Source organism: Oryzias latipes, chromosome 15 (genome assembly GCF_053564925.1).
Source record: "Oryzias latipes strain Hd-rR chromosome 15, Olatipes_Hd-rR_3.1".
In the NCBI taxonomy this organism is placed as follows: Eukaryota; Metazoa; Chordata; class Actinopteri; order Beloniformes; family Adrianichthyidae; genus Oryzias; species Oryzias latipes.
This window is the reverse complement of record NC_136251.1, coordinates 18,357,129-18,375,525: the sequence shown is the minus strand read 5'-3', so window position 1 is coordinate 18,375,525 and position 18,397 is coordinate 18,357,129. Positions and strand designations below refer to the sequence as shown.

The following is an 18,397-nucleotide window of genomic DNA, read 5'->3' as shown; positions in this document are numbered from 1 at the left end:
AGTTAATATTAGTATCATTATTAAAGTTATAAATATAAACTTCATGAAGCATCACATAAATAACAAAAAGCAATATTGCTTAAGAGCAAAATTAGCTAAATAAAACTGATGTTTTAATATTTTATAATAATAATAAAACTGAAATGGGCATTTTTGATTCTTTCATTTGTAATAACCTTCCACTCTGCTGTTCTCATTTGCCAGCCTTCCAAAGTCTTCTGCCCCCCTGTCCCTAATATAAATGTTTTAGCTTCACCCCCCTGCATGTTTAGCTGGTTATCCTCATTAACTCTCTAAATTCCAAGCAATGCACATTGATACCAATTAAATTTAACCCAAAGATTGTTAAAAAATATTTTTATTAAAAGTACATTGTTGGAGAGGCAGATTGTGCAGGCACATGGTGTAATAAACAATTTACTTTGCTCTAATTTCCAACTTTTAACAACTGCATTAATCTTCAAACAAATGTCAAATTGTTATTTACTCTGTTTTTCCCCTTTCTTTTCATTGTTCAAAAACCACATGGTAATTACAAACAGAATGTTTAGCATTTTAGTTTCCTAAACCTTGCCCCTGACATATGTTCTTCAGCAGCATTTTGCATAATTATCTGCTGACATTTTCAACTGAATAACTGTTTCATTCAATTGATTCTCTTTTTTTTTCCTTATTAAATTTTGGTCAGTAACAATTCAAAACAGTTTATATTAGATAATACTTCTTTATCCTTTTTGTACTTTTTGAATTTTTTTGTCAAATGTTGCAAGTTTAACTTAAATAGGGGTCAAAAAGTTTAACTATTTTTACATTTTATTTAAATATTTCATCTGTTTGTAATAAAATGACAGAAGCAGTCAAGGATTTAAATGCTGCAATGCCAAGTGTTAGTCTGCAGACTCTAAATATGTGCATTTGCTTGAGATCATTAAACAAACATGACCCCTTTTGATCTCCAGTGATAAAACTTTCTAACGCACACACAGACACACACATGAACATATTTATGCACAAGGACAGTCTAAAATCAAGTTAATTGTTGTCCCTGACTTAAAAAAGGATTTTCCATCTGCTGCGTGAGTTGCTCCCCTACCTCTCCTCTCCATCCCTCTCGCTGTCTTTCTCTCTTTTGCATATTTACATGAGTGGTAGATGGAGTGAAAAAGTAAACGTATAATTAGGCTACATTACTTTGATTGTTTTCTTTTCAGATTATGCCTGCTGTCATTTCAGCGCTGCAAGGGAGGGCGAAGGCCATGATGCGATTGTACAAAGCAATGGATAGGGAGGGGCATGTCGCCTGATGGGGTGTGCGCATTTGTGCATATGTGTGTTTGAGTTTTTGATGTGTGCTGGGGCCTCCTGCTGTGAATCGAGATTGTATTCCTCGCAGGGCCTAATGTTTTGTTTACTGAGTGTTAAAAATGCCTAATTAATAATCCCTCAATCTGCTTGAGTGTGAAAGAGAGAAAGGGAAGGCGGTGAGAAGAAAAAGATAAGGTAACTGCAGGACTGGAATGGTGCATGCACAATCTCTAATCATTCCAAAAGGCCTTGGCCAGTGGCAACCTTTCATGAGAAGTCCAACTCAACGTATGCGTCGTTCAGGTTGCAGTAAACAGTCAAAGCATCTGTAAAAACAAGAAATGGTCAACAGACTGAGCACATTAGTTTTATTAGAAATGACCTCCACTGGAAAAAATGAGGTCAGCTGGAGACCAGTGGGGTACATGACCATGAGTTTTTGCTGCCCAAAGAGACAGAAAATATCTGACCACTTTCATAAAGAGATCTGTTGTTCGGGACATTATCATGTTTTGCTTCATATCACAACAATACAGATCTTTTTGGAGATGTTACTCGTCAGGAAGTTTGGAAGTACTATGTGATAGAGGGAGAGCGGTTGACCTCCATTCAGAGTACTGCAAGTTTGATTCCTGCTTCGCTCGCTGCCACAACGAGCAGTTATCACATTAAAGAAACAGGCAGAGATGGTTAACTGACTGATTTTTATTAGTTAATGTAGCTAAAGTCAAGCAGCAAAGTTCTTCTTGGTCGGGAGCACCTGTGAAAGCAGATGGATTTAAATATTTAGCTTTTGTAGCTACTACATGTCAATGTGTATGCCTTGTCTGATTGTGGTGACTCACCTCTGTTTTCTGTGTCGGGAATGGTCCGCCAGCAAAAGAGGTCCCTAAGGGTACAAGAACCTTATACTGGTTCCTGGGATGGATCCAAAATTATTGTAAAGTTAACAGGGGAGATTTATATTATTAATTATATTATTTGAGTGAATTATTGAAATGGTTTAGGAATAGTTAGTGAGTTCTATTTTTGTTTTGGGAAATAACCTATTTTTATAGGGGTTGGTGAAACTTTGAATGTATATATATTAATATTTTGTGTAAATAGGTTATCTGTGGGAACCTAGGTGGATGTGTATGGGTATGGATGGTAACTCCAAAAGGAGGAATCCTATAAAGGTTGGAGTTGTAACCGTTTGGAGGTTGTTGTTGGTTAGCGGTTAGAGCTTGGGGCATGACTGTGAAATGGCAATAGAAGAAAATAAAAAATAAAGTTTTGAGCTAAACCCAAGTCCTGAGACTCTGTCTGTGCTTCTACCATGTTGATGGCCTCCACGACTACAAGCTGAGCATGTGTCGAAGTGTCCTTGGGCAAGACACTGAACCCCACTATGGTCCTGGTGGCTTAGTTAGCACCTTGCATGCCAGTTCTACTCTACCAGCATAGAATGTGTGTGAATGGAAGAAAGGGACTTTAAATGTAAAACGCTTTCTTGCTCGAAGAAAATAGAAAAGTGCTTTTTAAAGACCGGCTCACATGAAAATCATATTTTCTGTGTTGTTTTTTTTAACTTGTTCTTGTGCCAATTTTCCATGATGAAGGATACATAAAGAAAATTAAAGCTTAAAATTGCATTTCTTTTGTTGCACCAGTAATGTTAGGTTGGGGGTGTTAGGGGCTGTAAACTAATGGGAAAGCGTGTATACCAGAGGTGGGCACTGAGGGCTGCGTTCCTGCATGTTTTCCAACATATCCTGCTCTGGCATGTTCTGATTCGCTGGACACACCTGAACCAGGAAATCAGCCACGAGTAGGACAAGAATATCTGGAAATCATGGAGACAAGAGGCCTGGAATTTCCCACCCCTGGTGTATACATACGGATGATAGGAAGGGGCGGACTTACTCCGCGCCAATGGTCCCGCCCACAACTTAGACGTGAATTTCTGAGGAACTACTGACGCTCTGCAGAAACCGTCCTCGAAAACCACACAGGTTTTTTTTAAATTTGACTAAAAACAGCATTATAAAAATAAAAAGACCACTGGGAACACTTTTAAAATGGATCAAAAGATAATCAGAGGGGGACTTCAAGTAAACACCATTTACCATTATTGTCAAATTGATTTACTGTCTTAAGGAGAACCTAAATGTCTGCACCCAAGCTTGGCTCATAATAGTTATTTTTATTTTATTTTTTTTATCTTTTCCTGGTAATTTTTCCCAAAAAACTGATGTTAGTGTGAATTTTAAAAGTACCCTCTGTGGAAGTGGGCCTTACTGCTTTGTGTTCATGAGGTGCAAATGTCAAGTGTCATGTCAGAAGCTCTCATCTTCCTATACCCGATACTTTTTCCTTCAAGGTAAAACAGTAGGGGTCTTCACAGTGAGATACCCGGCAGCTAGGAGCTCAAAGTGTTGGACAGTGACACAGCAGTGAGGCGAGAGGAAATGCTTAACTTTGTCTTCTGTGTGTCACAGGGTGCTGAGGTGGGACTGTGAAAAAGACATTTCAGCCTTTGAAGATCATTTTGATGTCATCATGTGTGCAGACTGGTAGGTTCCTAAACAGATGTCTATCTTGTTTTCTGCTCTTATTTTTACTTTTGAGCCTCATTCCTTGCATGCCCCCCACCCCCACCCTTAATACCAGTGCCTGGACCTTTGCCTTTCGTGTCCATGCACTCACACACACATGCTCACATGCCCGCCTGCCTCCATTTTACACCAAATTGCCTCGTTTTCATGCTTGGTGTCCCAGCAAATGGACGACTTAGGCAAATTGCAAATAATTGCGCCTTGACAAGGAAGGAGACTCCATAAGATAAAAGAGTTGATGCAGGACAGAAGGGGGGGGGGGAAACAGAGATGAAATGGGAAAATGGAGCAACGTAAACACAACAATTAGCCCATAAGGTATTGAAATGCAGATCTTGTGGCAAATCTGGACTCACATTTATTTATTTCTGGTAAAGAGTAAAAAGTTAGCAACATAGCCGTTTAAGTGAACATGCACAGCGACATAAAAATGGGTATTAATGTATTCATTAAAGGATACCTTCTACTGTCAAAATATATAACTAATAGGATTGGGCCTTTACAGGTATATTTGACTCAACTATTATTGAAATTTCCATTAAAAATCTTTTATTTGGGTAAGAAAAATTGGTTTCATATAAGACTTTTGATTGTTTGTTTTTGCTTGTGTTCAGAATGTTGGTTAAAGTCATCCTCATGGGTGTGGTCCTTCAGAGAGTCTTCATTTGGTCCTTGGACAGACATGTGGAATCTTTAATGAGGCTTTGTACTGTTAAGCTCAACAAGCACTGAACATATTCAGCTTTCTTTCATGCAGATCTTTCTGCACAAGTACGTGCATGTGTGCTAAGTGCCGCATTAGCAAATGGCATTATCATTATTTTAATGTCACGGTCATTACAAGTAATTGTCAGGTACAAACCCCAGAGAAAGAAAGAGCACAAGCAGCTAATAGAGGATACTGTACCTTGGACTTGTGCATACTGCTATATGTGTATGAGGGAATCAAGCAGGCTTTGGGAGACACATCATTTGTACACCAAGTTCCATTGCAGGTTCTTTTCTCATTTATCTCAGCAGAGATAAATGCTGCAGACACAGGTCTCTGTGTGTGTGTCAGGATATGTTTCTGTGTGGTGCCATCGTTTCTGCGCATGTATGCGAGCCATTGATTGTGTGATGATTGCAGCGCCGGTGGTTGAAGTGTGAGAGATGGCGAATTAACAGGCACATCATTGTGATGATCACCTTCGAAAAGGTCAACAACGGCTACTTCCACTCCAATTAATTACAGCTCCTATCAGTTGTAGAGGATCCATCCCTGAGCAGAGAAGACGGAAAGAAGACTGGGTTATTGTTGCCCGTTTTTTTTCTTCTGCATGTCACTCACAGTTCTGCTCATTGTTTGTGAAAATGTTTTGCAATATTTGATTGTTTAAGGGTTTGATCTTGGCACTTGAGCTACTAAATACATCTGGGAATAATTAGCTTGTTTTGGTCAGATGTGTAAGGTCACACATTTAGTTTGTCATGATAATCTTAAAAGTATAAAATATTGAAGTAAGGCTCTAGAAATGTTCTCTTAAGCCATTAGGTCAGGCTTTAGTCTGCTCAGATTGACTGTGTTTGGCAAATTATCACTACGGATGACCATTTCGGCAAATAGGGATGTCTGATCCTGCAAGACTGGGCCTAGTGTAGAAGCCAAACCAAAAAAGAACTAGAACAGCACAGTGTTGACTTTCAGACAAGAAGACCAGATATTTATCAAAAGCTTTTGAAATGACGAGCTGTAGCTTGTTATAACTACGCCCTGAAAGCCTTTGAATGCATTGGAAGAAAAACAAAAACATGCAAATAAAAATCAACAATAGTTTTACATAAATACAGGCAGTTTGAAGGGGCGAGCCTGTTTGCTTCCTCAGAATGGTGTTTGTTTGTCTGGCAGACACAGTCTCAGAGAGACGGGGATTCCTGCAGTGGGCATGTGGGCGGCCATCTTTGGCTGGGATGTTGGCATGTCTGCTTCCCGCAAAATCTGTCCATGTGTGAGCAGTGAGATAAAGGCCTGTTCATATGTGTGTGTGCGTGCATGCATCTGTGTGAGACAGTTTATTTGTGTGTGCATGTATTTACCACAATTTTTTTGTTGTTTCTGTTTTGCATTTTTTTTATTGGTAATCATAAATATGATACTGGAGAGATAATACTGTTATACATACATCCAAACAAGGCCAGATAAAGACAAGATGTATGTAAAAGTTTGGGTTTATTGTAAGACCTTTATAATTTATCAAACAGGAATAAATGCATTTTAATAATTACAACTGTATATTAGGATGTTCCATTCTCTGCAGATATCAGTGTCTTTGTAGAATTTTCTATGGATTTTATTAGTTTATACACTCCTGTAGTAAGATCTGGAAGGAAGTTATTGGAACTTTCTTGCAATCTTAGTTTTAATTGCACAGGTGTGTAATGGCAACATGATCATGGATATACATCTGCAGAGACTTGAGTAGAGGCTCGAGGACTTCAGATAAAACTTGAGAATTCAGCAAAGAACCTTTATTCGCTTTTTTGTTTTTGTTTTACTCCAAAACCTCATTCTGTCTTTTTTTTTTTTATAAACCATTCAGGTTTTCGGGTCAGAACACAGTGGATTCATAAATGATCTTTGTAAAATGTTCATATTTATCAGGTTTTCATTTTGGGAAATCAGTGACATAAAATTGAGCATGGTTTTCGGATTGCGTTTAAAAATTCAGGGCGGCACTAGATAATTTTTTAGTAGTTTGGGAATGGGGTCTCTAGTGTATATATATAGTCTTTTAGGGGTTTAGCAGGAGTGAGTGGATTCGGAAACAGCTTAAAGCTTGAGACTTGAACACGAAAAAATCTCCGACTTGACTTGGACTTGTGAAAAGGAACTTGTGAACATCTCTGCTCTATATTTATTCATGTCTTAATGAGCCTTACATTAAATATCGAGGATAAAACTGGAAAAAATGTCCTGTCTAAACGTAACTTTCGCTGCAGGTAACATTATCCATCCTCTACCAGACATTACGTCTCCCTCAGTGCATTAAGGTCTTCTTTGACTGATGCTAAATAAACCTCCGTCTTGATGTATCAACACAGTATGTGAAGCAATGTATCGAAAACATCTTAAATATATTAAAAGATAACCTGCAACAGATTTACTACATTTTTACCCTAAAGCTGCAAGGCATGCAATTCTCAAATAAGTTAATGCAGTTTCAAATATTCATACCACTAATTTCTGACATGTCACAACTTCTATAGGAGTAAAAACATTTTTCTATCACTGAATATTTTGCTAAGGAAAAGGGTTATTTCTGATTTTCTAAAAGAAGTGAGCTACAGGAGATCCTGCTACCTAAGACTTTAAATAAGCAACCAAATAGTTGAGAAGTGCATTATTAAGGAAACATATCTTAGAGATCAAATATTTGCTAGTAAAAATCTCTGAGATTTTCTATTACGCTCTTTTTGAAGCTATACTTTGTATCAAGATGCTTTAGTTCCACTTAAGTTTCTTTGGTGACCATTTTATTTTCCTTTTAAATTTACATCCCTTACTTTCATTTTTTATCCCATGTTATCTAAATATATACATTTTTGTTTCATTTTTTTTTTTTTATAAATATCTATTTCATAGTAAATCCTGGTTTTCTAGTGTTTAATGGAGTGTTCTTTCAGCTCTGGTTTGGATTTGACCCCACTAAAAAACCCTGTGGTGAAGCCAGACTTGCTTGATGTCATCTGTTTTCACGGTCTCACCCTCACAGTTAGAAAACATGTTCACATACGTACACAGACAAAAATAGTAGCAGGACCTCTGACATTCACACACCCAGTTTGATCTCTGACCGTCAGTCCGTTTTGACTGGAGTTCATTGGGCTGTCTCGGGTGGGAGGGGTCATTAGAAGACAATAGGCCCTAACCATCTGGGTGTATTGGTGGTGACCTAAAGGGCAAGACACCTAATACTGGTTTCACAGACACACACAACAATGTCAAAAATGTAAAAAAAACTGATAAACAATGCAAAATAACGTCTTCATGAACATATGGGGGTTAATAGCTAAAGGCTCTACAGGACAATAAATTATTATTATAATTATTATTAAGTGATATTATTTCAAATAAAATATAGAAATGACAAAAAGTTATTTGAATTTCTGCAGGATTATTTAAGTAGAAATTATAACGTACTTTTCGACAAATGTTCATAAAAGAATATTTAAGTTAGCAGATAACAGAGATATTAGGTTCATTTTATTGGAAAAGTCAACCAAAAATGTTGAAATTTTGGATACATCTACAAAAAGATTCTTGATTGTTTTTTTTAAATTCATTTTTTTGTTATAAATGTAAAGACAAAAGGGAATTTAAGTGTGATGGGGGGTGTTAAACTGTTGCCCCTTCGTAGACACCGTGTCCTTCCCTTGGCCTTTGTGTGTGGGTGCTACAGCTCTTTACCTCCACCCAAAGGGCTGACTTCCTTGTTTTCTTTGCCACTTACTTTTCCTGTGAATTGATATCTGAGGAAAACTAAACCCAAACATAACCTCTCACCTTTCAAGTCAAATAAACCTCACGCCTCTGTCTGGACTTAGAAGAATAACAAGCTTTACACATGTGCACTAACATCCTCGTTGGATAATTCTTTCTTTAAGTCGTTTGCCTTTTTTTTGTTTTGTTTTGCCTATGCCTATCGACACAGGAATCAAGCTACAATACCGGATTTTTTACATATTAATGCATTGTTGACTTACTATCCAAAAGGTAAAGACATATTTCCATCACTGAGGGTCTATGCTGAGGAGTCTGTTCAGCATATCTCTCTCTTCCACATTGGGATCAAAGGATTTTAATGGAGGAAAGGTCAGACACTGAAACTAAAAAGGTCGAATCTAGATTGTCTCTTCTCTGCCAGTTGGACGGATGTGCAGGATTATATCAAATCTGCTCTGTATTGTTGCATTTTAGTCAAATTACTCCACCTTCATCTATTATAATAGGCAGAGACACACCCTCAAAGCAAAGCATGCGGCTCACCATACTTGCATAATGGATTGAACGTTGTTGTAGTGTTCAAATACACAGGTGTGTACTGGTTGGAGTCAATGTGAACTTTGTGTGTGCGTGCATGTGTTTTAAAACTAACAGCTGAATCAGAAGAAAACTTTATCTAAGTTTCTATCACTATAAAAATACGTCAAAGAAGATTGGCTACTTTGAGGTTTGGGTATGAAAAGCATTTCCAGATGAAATACTCTCTTTAGATGTAAAAATCCATTATCTGGCATTCTCCTGTGTTTGTAACTTATTGAACCTTATACAAATAATAACCTAAATATATCTGCTCCTTTGCTGAAGTAAACATGCAACAAGTAAACACAACATAAAATGGAGAAGGTTCTAATAAAGGGATGTACAAATTAAAAAAAAACGACAAACAGATTTCATTCTCATGGCATGCATGAAAGTTCAATTGAAAATTGCCCTTTAAAGAAATATTTTTTTAGATAAAACTACATTAATTGGAGAAGGTATTACGTTTCTCTACACATTAAAATGAACATTGGAGAAATGTCTTACCCCTATAATTTGTATCACATCTATTCATCCTAAGTTTAGATCTTTGAAACAACTACTTTTGATTAGAAATAAAACAGATCAATAGATTTTGATTTGATTGTTTTTTGATTGCTTTTGGCAAGTCACCATGAGAAATGAGGAAAAGCATCTTGTAAGAGAGCTGCATGGGTTTTTTAAGGAATATTTAAAGCAAAAAAACTTTGTAATTATATCAACTGCATTTCATTTGGTGGCATTACTTACTTTAGTTTTCTTTTTAGAGATTTTTGTTATAACATGGAGCATTAATTTGAAAATTTGGCTTTTTTGTTTAATGAGAGTCTTTCTCCTTTTAACCATTTAGACATTTTAAATGAGTTTTTATTAGCATTTAGATGACTAATTAAAAAAACACCTACTTTATAGAGCCCTGCTTACTGATTTAAAAAAAAAAAGTTTTTGAAAACCCTTGGAAGTTCTTTCTTTCCTTCCTCAGTGCGAGTGTATTTTCTGTGCATGCATGTGTGCCTGTTTACTGTAGGTGATGCTATCTGTGTACATTGGATTTTCTGGTGTTTGTTCCTGCTGCTGCCTCGACAGCGGGCTGAGATGAATACCCATGGAAAGCCAAATGGAAACCAGACGGGAGCGCTTTTTTTACTCATGCAAATTGTTTTTTTCTTCTCTCCTTGTTGGTGGATTTATTTGTAAACAAAAGAAAATAAAACTGCTGCAGCTTTATCTGGGCCTCCCATCATAAGAAGGCATTCTAACCCGACTCCCCTTTGCCTCTCAGTTTGTTTCTGGACCAATACAGAGCCAGCCTGGTTGATGCTATAAGGAGATTAATGCACCCCAAAGTAAGTGCCCACGCCTGTTTGTCTGCATATACTGTATAAATCTATATACTTCTCCCCATCCTCTTAATCAACCCCCCCTTCTCAATCATAATTAGGCTTTGCGCAAAATCCATACACACATTAATAGCCTGACAGGATTATTATCATGTAATGCTTTAATACTCATCATAAGCAACTAGAATGTGTCGCTCTGATCAGGGTTTCCCTCTTTTCCCTTAATCATAAATCCAAGGCAAGTTCTCCCCCTTGGCCCCACGATAAGACCCCATGCTGTGACACTAAAGCAAATGGAAGGAAAAAAGCAAAAGGCTCCAGGAGATGAGGTTGAGATTCCTATTCATCTTAGAAGAGCGGGGTCCAAGTTAAATAGCGACGTTAGGTTAGTGAAGGTAATACCCATTTATGACAAAGAGGTGAAAGTGGCACTGAGGGAGGAAGAAGGAGATGGCTGCAAAAAGATAGAAAACAGTGAGTGGTGTGAGGGCGGAGGGGCTGTTTAGTAATGAAGGGGGTCTCATTGAAATTGGGCAAACTGATGGAGCTTTAACAGAATTAAGATTAAATTAAATCATTTATTTATATTCATTTATTTATATTTTATGTAAGGTACCGCACTTTTAGGTACCAGTCCCCTTTTTGAAGTTTTTGCTATGGTTGCCTTTTTTTAACCTTTTAAGTTTTTTAGTCAGCAGTAGTTTTAGTCTTTTTTTTTTAGTTTATGATACTTGGTTATTTTTTTGTTTTTATACTTTTATGTCATTGTTTTTGTACTTGTTTGAATGTTTTTTTTAGTTTTATCTTTAAGTCTTTAATTAGTTTTGTGTTTATTGTGGGGCCTTGAGTCTTTTCATAGATAACAAAATTTCAGAGCTTCTTTTATGTTAGAAAAAACAAAACATTGAGACTGACTCCAAATGGTTTTAGATTATCTAAATACTTGCCTAATTCCATATGAAATATACATATTTTAAGTAAAAATGTCATAGTTTAATCTATTAAAGGAAGGAAGTAAATTTAAATTTAGAAATAAAAAAAATCACATTTTTTATATAACTTGTATGCAAACAATTTGTTAAAACAATAAAGTCATCCACTTATCAGGCCTCAAACCTCCCTACTACCTTATTTATTTACATTTGAACATATATGTTGACAAGTTCAGCTGCTGGTTTGCATAAAGAGTACATTAAGCCTCTGAACAAGCTGTCTCTGTTTTGAAATTTTAGAATAAAAAGAGCTCTAGAATAAAACAAAAGTTCAACTAAAATAAAAGTGAATAGATTTGCCTCATTTATACCCAGAAATAGATAACCACACACAAAACTCTGCATCAATATCATGGATTCTAAGATGGCCTACTAACTTGTTTTAAATGAAAAATAGATTTTATTAAACAGTACTTTTGAGTCAAGTCCAACACTGAATCATTTGAAATAGGTGAATTTTGTGCAATCTCTTTGAAATTGCTATTATAACACAACATTTGAAATCACAGCAAATAAAAATAAATTAGATGGTTTTACTGATGTTATAGGATTATTTTTGTTTTTTTACTTTGATGGATCTCAGTGTCTATGTATGAACAGGTAACTATGGCAACAGTAAAGATTTTAATGCTTTTTTTCTGTTCATAAAACTCAGTTTTTAAAGTGCAAACAAAAATTAAAGCAGAAAGATAAAAAACAACAACTAACTGCTGCATTCCTCTCTTTGTCAACTGCGACTCATCTCTTTCATTTCAAACAGCAACATGTGCAGCAGCACCTGCAGCCTGACTTAAGTGTCGGAACAGAAGCTGCTGTGGCTTAATGCCTAAAGCTGTCAAATGACTGACACGACATCTGGCTGTTGTTTTACAGCTGCACTTTAAGTCTCTTCGCGCCGCTCCCTTTAATCCAGCGGAGATAATTCAGGGGCTAATATGATTTGAGCGTCGGCCATCAGACTGTTGCTGCCACAACAAGCTTTGGCAAATATTTAATAATTTACTAAGCTGATTAAACAATTAACAAAGCAATTGCTTCTCCCATCTAATGGCACTAATTTGTTGTTTCTGACAAAGGTGGTCCATCCATTGGGTTGGACCCCCTTAATCAGCTGATTAGTGCTGAAAGGAATTTTTTCTCTTTGTGTTTTTTTCAATTTTTTTCAATTTTTTTTTCCTTTTAGACGGGGAGCATGGTTCAGGGGAAAAATGCAACTGGTTATAAAGATGAAAAACTATCTGTCGAGCTGAGCAATCCTGCTGTTTTTGTAGCTTTTTTGTTCTTTAAACCCGGATTGCTTTTTTTACAGTTTGTCTTCAAGTCTAAGCATCTCTCTTTGCTTCATTCAGCTAAAACAATAAGAATGATTTAAATGTGAAATAAAAAAAAAAACAGCTGAAGAATTTCAAAAAACTCTTTGAACCCTTTCGTAATCCGCTTACCATTTTCACGATGCCTGAAATGCAGCCACATAAACACACGTAAGGTCTTTCTTACTCTCATGCACACACATAAAAAGCATATTTTAATGCTCAGCGTCACACCTTAGTTTTGGATTAGTGAAGCTTTAACTTTCTTTCCAATTTATTATTTAAGGTGCAGAAAGTTGTGCTTTTGTTTGTGTGAAAACAATCATTTCTTTTTTGTTTTATTTGTATTAATTATATTTTGCTTGTCAGGGCATGGCGTTAGTGTTCGCCCCTCGACGAAGTGAAACTCTGAGCCTGTTTTGTGAGCTGGCGCAGCAGGCCGGACTGTGCGTATCTCAGCACCAGCAGTATGATGCTCAGGTCTGGGATGTTCACCTAAAGGTAAGAAATGAGTTGTCACCAACGGTGGCACAATCCTTATCTAAATTTTACTATTAAAAAAATGGCTTGCTTGAAAGATAATCACAGATTGCAAAATGCTGTTTTAGCACAAATTGGAATTTTCTTTTTGTTTTGACTTTGATATTTTCCAGCAACTCCTTTTAGAAGTGATGGGAATTTCAGAATATCGCTCTGTGGTTTTCAAAATTTGGATTTCTAGAGATTTTGGGAAGCCTCACACTGCCCGATCCACTTTTCAATGTGCAACCGTTGCCATGTTGCTTAGAGTATGGATGTGCTGTCAGGCAAACATAAGTCCATTTAAGGAAGAACTTGATCATTAAAAATATATTCAGAAACCCAAATCACAAAGTACTTTTCTGATGGGGAGCTCACAGCTATTTGCTCACCAGCAGGGGGGCCCATTTTTTACCATGTAATTTATTCATTTTTTTAGAAACAGACAAAATCTTTTTCCCTCTTGAAAAAAATAAGCAAGCACAGTCCAGGTTAAGTAACATGCACTTATACACTGCTGTTGGAAGACACATTGGAGCAAAAAAAGCAAGCTCTCTTAACTTGCTACTGTGAGAAGAGGAGAGTGAAGAGAAAGGAACGCACACAAGTAGGCTGTGTTAAAAGAAGTGGTGTCCAGCTGTTAACTCCATTACACACATGGCTCCAGAAGAACAGGACAGCAAGGAGTGAACAAAATTGGTGCACAGACATTCACCTACACTGGTGAGAGAATTGGGCAGACTGACCGGTTAAGTGCCTGTTAAAGTGGCCCCAACGTCACAGAGGAAATAGACTGGCTCCTTCTCGTACTTTAGCTAAAATAGCTTTGCAGAACGGCCCACGCATCAAAAAGCAGATGAAATGATTTAGGACAGAACTGCAGCAACAGTTACATTTTTGGGGGATTTAATTGACTTACTTTACTGTTTTTATCCAATGACATCCATCTTCAGCTGATATAAAGGATTAAATCTGGAAAAGGGTTTTTCAACCTGAGGTTCTGGGGCTACATGAGGCTCCTTCGTCCCTCGATTGTGGCTATGTTTTTTTTAAAAGAAAAATGCTAACAATTTCAATAAATAATAGGTTTGTAGTTTTGGTTTATTTATTTTAGTAAATTAGTTTAGATATTTAACATGTCAGAAAACTGAGAAAAAGTATGATAAGAGGGCTTTATTAGTAGATAGGCTGAAAGCACATAGATTTAAAAAAAATGCATTTTACATGAGTGTTTTCATGTTTATATTATATAGTAAAAGGAGAAAAAGGATGAAGCTACATCAGAGTCATAATGATGGAAAATACCATGTTTCATTTGGCTTTCTTAGATTTTTAATTAAAGGAAATCTGCTGCAGCAGGAGGATCTTCAACACTGGGTGGATTTTATTTTGAAAGGAACTAGTTTGTAGTGCTATCAAAATAAAAATTCATATATAGTAAACGATAAAAATTAAATTACTGTAAATATTTAAGTTCTTACTAACCACAAAAACATAAATAAAGTGTATTTTTCTGAACAGTGACTTTGAGGCCCTCTCTAGGTTTCAGTAAGAAACTGGACCAAATGGCTCTTTTAGCATTAAAGGTTGCAGACCCCTGATCTAAAAGAAAGTTTAGTCCTAAAAACATGACTCTAGTTTGAGTAAATAAAATTTAGTTTGATTGTGGCGATAATTGATTGATCCTCAACTCTGTTCACTCAGAAAAATACGTACTCCTTTTAAATTATGGATGCATGATATAGAAAAAAAATATACATTTTATTTCACTCCAGCCACAAGCTGAAGTTGGCTGTTAGACCATGCATATTTTTGAAATGGACTCTTCTTTTTCAGTGGCAAACACACCCTGTCACAGATGCATTCACAATAATTTTGGATCAAAATGTGTGTGTCGATATCAGTGCGAGCTGAAGAGCTCCCTCTCATCCAAATGTGATTAAGTCTCCTCTGCTTATCTTCTGATGAGCACTCTGAACAATCTCTGTGCAGGAGCTGTGTGCAAGTGTAAGCAGCCTGACGGTCCGATCCAGACTCACAAACGCACATGCACACACACACTCACTGTGAATACAACTAGGAAACAAGCTATATCCCAGTTCTACACAAACCAGACATCACTCAGACACCATATTGGCTTGACATAACACACACTCCACACACCACATGATATCACAGGGAAACATACACCACCTTGGTGCAAACGCATGTGCACATCCAAAAGAGCAGCTGCTGCTCATTTGCACAATAGACTAGCTTTCTTCAGTCATATTTACTTTCAGCAAGAAGAAAAACGCATCCCAGACTCTGACTGAAGTTTCCCTTTGTAGCATCAAATAATCAAAGCAGAGATGTATAACATTTTTAGAGAAAATGTTTACTGAAACGGCTATACTGTCATTTCCTAAAGTTTGACTGAAAAAAAGTTAGTAAGAAAACAGCCTTTGTTGCTTAAGCATGTTCGAAAGAAAATACATTTCTATCGACAAATTTGGCGACAAATATTTACTTATTTATCACATGCTTTGCGTATGTTTTCATGTTATTTCAAACTAATAAGAAGATTTTTGATGAATCTATTACCATGACGGTACTAAAAAGTTATGTGTTTTCAGGATTTCATTGTTTGGTTCTTACAGATGTTCTCAAAGGGCATTAGGGCCCTGTTTAAAGCTTTTGATAAAATGTCAATATGGCTACATTTTTGAGTTATACTTTTATCTAAGGTGACCCAGGCGCCTCATCAAGTCAGCTCCAAAATCTAGTGAGCAAGGATGTTTAAAACGACATTCTTCAATAATAGTCCAATCCAAACATCCTCAAAAAGCTGCAGAAACATGATCTTTTTCTGAAAAGTCTTCCATATTTTGAGGCCCCACATTACCCTGGAAACCTTTCCCAAATATTACAGCAAGGCTGGTCTTCCTTTGTTTTTATGTACCATTGTGGGAATGTTTAACAAAGGAACCCTTAATGTACACAAAACTGTCTGAAAAATATGAAAGATTAAAAGACTGTACTTTTTTTGGTAATAGGACATTTTTAATTAACTGCTGCAATTTTAGTTACTTTTATTTCTTACTTTTTCTATATTCTAACATTTTAGTCCTGTTTTTTGAAAACCTAGGACAACGTGATTCTAATTTTGAGATTTTTTTTTATTACAAGTTTATCAGAGCTGTAACAAATTCTACGTTTTTGAAAACCCTAAACTGTCTCAGGAGCTCCATAATATCTGCCAAATAATGAAAAAAGACATTAAAGTATATATAGGACAATAAAATGAAGAGTTACTTTCATTTTCTCATAGCTGTTATCTCCTCCATCTGGTACTGCTGATGTTGCATTCACTCCTAGAAACTATAATTAGGATGAGTTTCCTGTCAGTCAGAGGTTTGACACACATGAGATGCATTTTTTTTTCTTTAGAAAAGCACAACCAGCTGTAATGTTTGCTTTGCACGCATTTGTGTGCAAAGCCAGAGTGAGGAGAGGGGAGTTTTTCTTCACTTTTAACATTCGTTTTTGCAAACCCAAAGCTCAGCGCTGCAGTTTTGCAAACAAACACACACTTTCTTTGCTCTTTGACACAAACTCACTAAAGGGACCGGTGACAGCAGGCGGGGCCGATGCGCAGTGGCAGTGTGTCTTAAGATCCATGTGCGCTTGTGTGAGTGTGTGAGATTGTGAGTGTAAGGAGTGTGCTGGGGCGGGCAGACAGGGCCAGCGCGTTATCCTCTTATCCCCACTGTTGTGGAATAGAGAGGCAAGCAGCTGGAGGGACTGCAAGCAGCCTGATAATGCCTGCACTATTTTCTAACCCGCCATCTTAATCTTGTTACTCAAATGGTTGTGAAGAGAGTCATGAATTTTAATTTTTCTCATACACACACACACAGATTGGCATTTGCTCACGTGTTCATCTCCTGTCTCTCCCACATGCATAACTAGGAACCCCACTGTGTCTGTGCACTAACTCCCCTCCCTGCCTCAGTTTCCCCCAATTTTCTTGTCTCTGTGTCTCTTCCTTCCTCTTTCCTTCCCTCTATATTCCCATTTCCTACATTACAATCCACTTCTCTATTTAGTCAAGCCTGTCCGTCAATCCTTTCCTCTACTCATCTGTCCATCCATCCACTCCCTCATTCTCCGTTTCTTAATCCTGGTGAGAGGGAAACTGGACAGGCGGCTCATCTGTGCCTCCCTTGTCTCAGGGCCCCCTCCTTCCTCTCTTTCACCTTTAAAAAAAATGTAAGGGGCAGAAAGGGAAGTGACAGAAGCTGAGGTGAAAGGCGCAATAAAACAAATGACTTGCACCTTGAAAAGGGGGCCAAAAAAAGATTTGTGTGTATGTTGGGGGCGTCAGGTTGAGAGCCGATTTAGCCAGCCACCCATGAAGCTGATTAGGCAGCCTGCGATCAGGAGGAACAGCTTTGCTTGTTAAACTTTTCACCTCTGCGAGCTCTCAGCTCTCACTGTGGAAGGCCCCCTCTTTCTCCCTCCTCTATCCCTTCTTATTTATCCCTCCATCCCTGCTATCACTTCCTTCTTTCCTTCCTTTGGCTTGGTAGATTTTGAATGTGAATGCTGGCTGCAGTTACAATTCCGGGCTTAGCACAGGGGGAAGGCAGCTGTCCCTCAGAGCCTTGCCACTCCCCCAGGTTGCCTCCTCTTGCTCTTTTTTGCCATCCTCTCACTTGTTCTCTCTGTCTGTCTCTCAGGGGGTCAGAGGTTCAATAACCGGCCAGCGCCTGGAGGGATGGCTATAGCAAGATAACATACATAAAGACAGTTGGGGAAAGGGAGAGAAACCAAAAGAAGTGAAAGAGAGACCAGCGGGGTGTTCATGTTCAACAAAGGAAAGTGGTTAGAAAAATGACAAAGAAAGGAGGTGTGATGATGTAATGCCATTGTTGGGACATGGTTGTGGCAGGGATGTTTGATGAGGCGTGATAGATAGGCGTGTCGGGGAGAAGATGATCAAACTTAAGGCTTAAGATGTGATTTCAATCTTTGGAAACAAAAGGTGAAAAACCCAACCAAATTACAGACGCACAATATAAATCACAGACAAACCCCCAAATTGTCAGCTACCTTGACTGGACACGGCGTCCTCAAACTTAAATGAAAAAGCGAGATGAACATACTTGTCTTTTAGTCATCTATGTTTGCTACACAACAGTACAACAAACAACCACAGTGTCAGCAACACAAATGCCGGTGTCTTTATAGCTGCTGTGCTTGACATCCAGAGGGATTTGGTTGATACAGT

At 37.5% G+C, this 18,397-nt stretch overlaps 1 protein-coding gene across 3 annotated transcripts in view; it reads left to right on the top strand.

Moving 5' to 3' along the window:
- camkmt (calmodulin-lysine N-methyltransferase) overlaps positions 1-18,397 on the top strand; it is a 109,035-nt gene that overhangs the window by 85,201 nt on the left and 5,437 nt on the right. For 2 of the 3 annotated variants that reach the window (XM_004077290.5, XM_078931873.1), the window contains 3 exons: positions 3,786-3,860; positions 10,247-10,310; positions 12,976-13,107. In XM_004077290.5, coding sequence (XP_004077338.1) covers positions 3,786-3,860; positions 10,247-10,310; positions 12,976-13,107 — 271 coding nt within the window. Of the gene's footprint in view, positions 1-3,785; positions 3,861-10,246; positions 10,311-12,975; positions 13,108-17,846; positions 18,036-18,397 lie in introns of those variants that run through there. The other variant, XM_020709441.3, reaches the window with a different exon arrangement.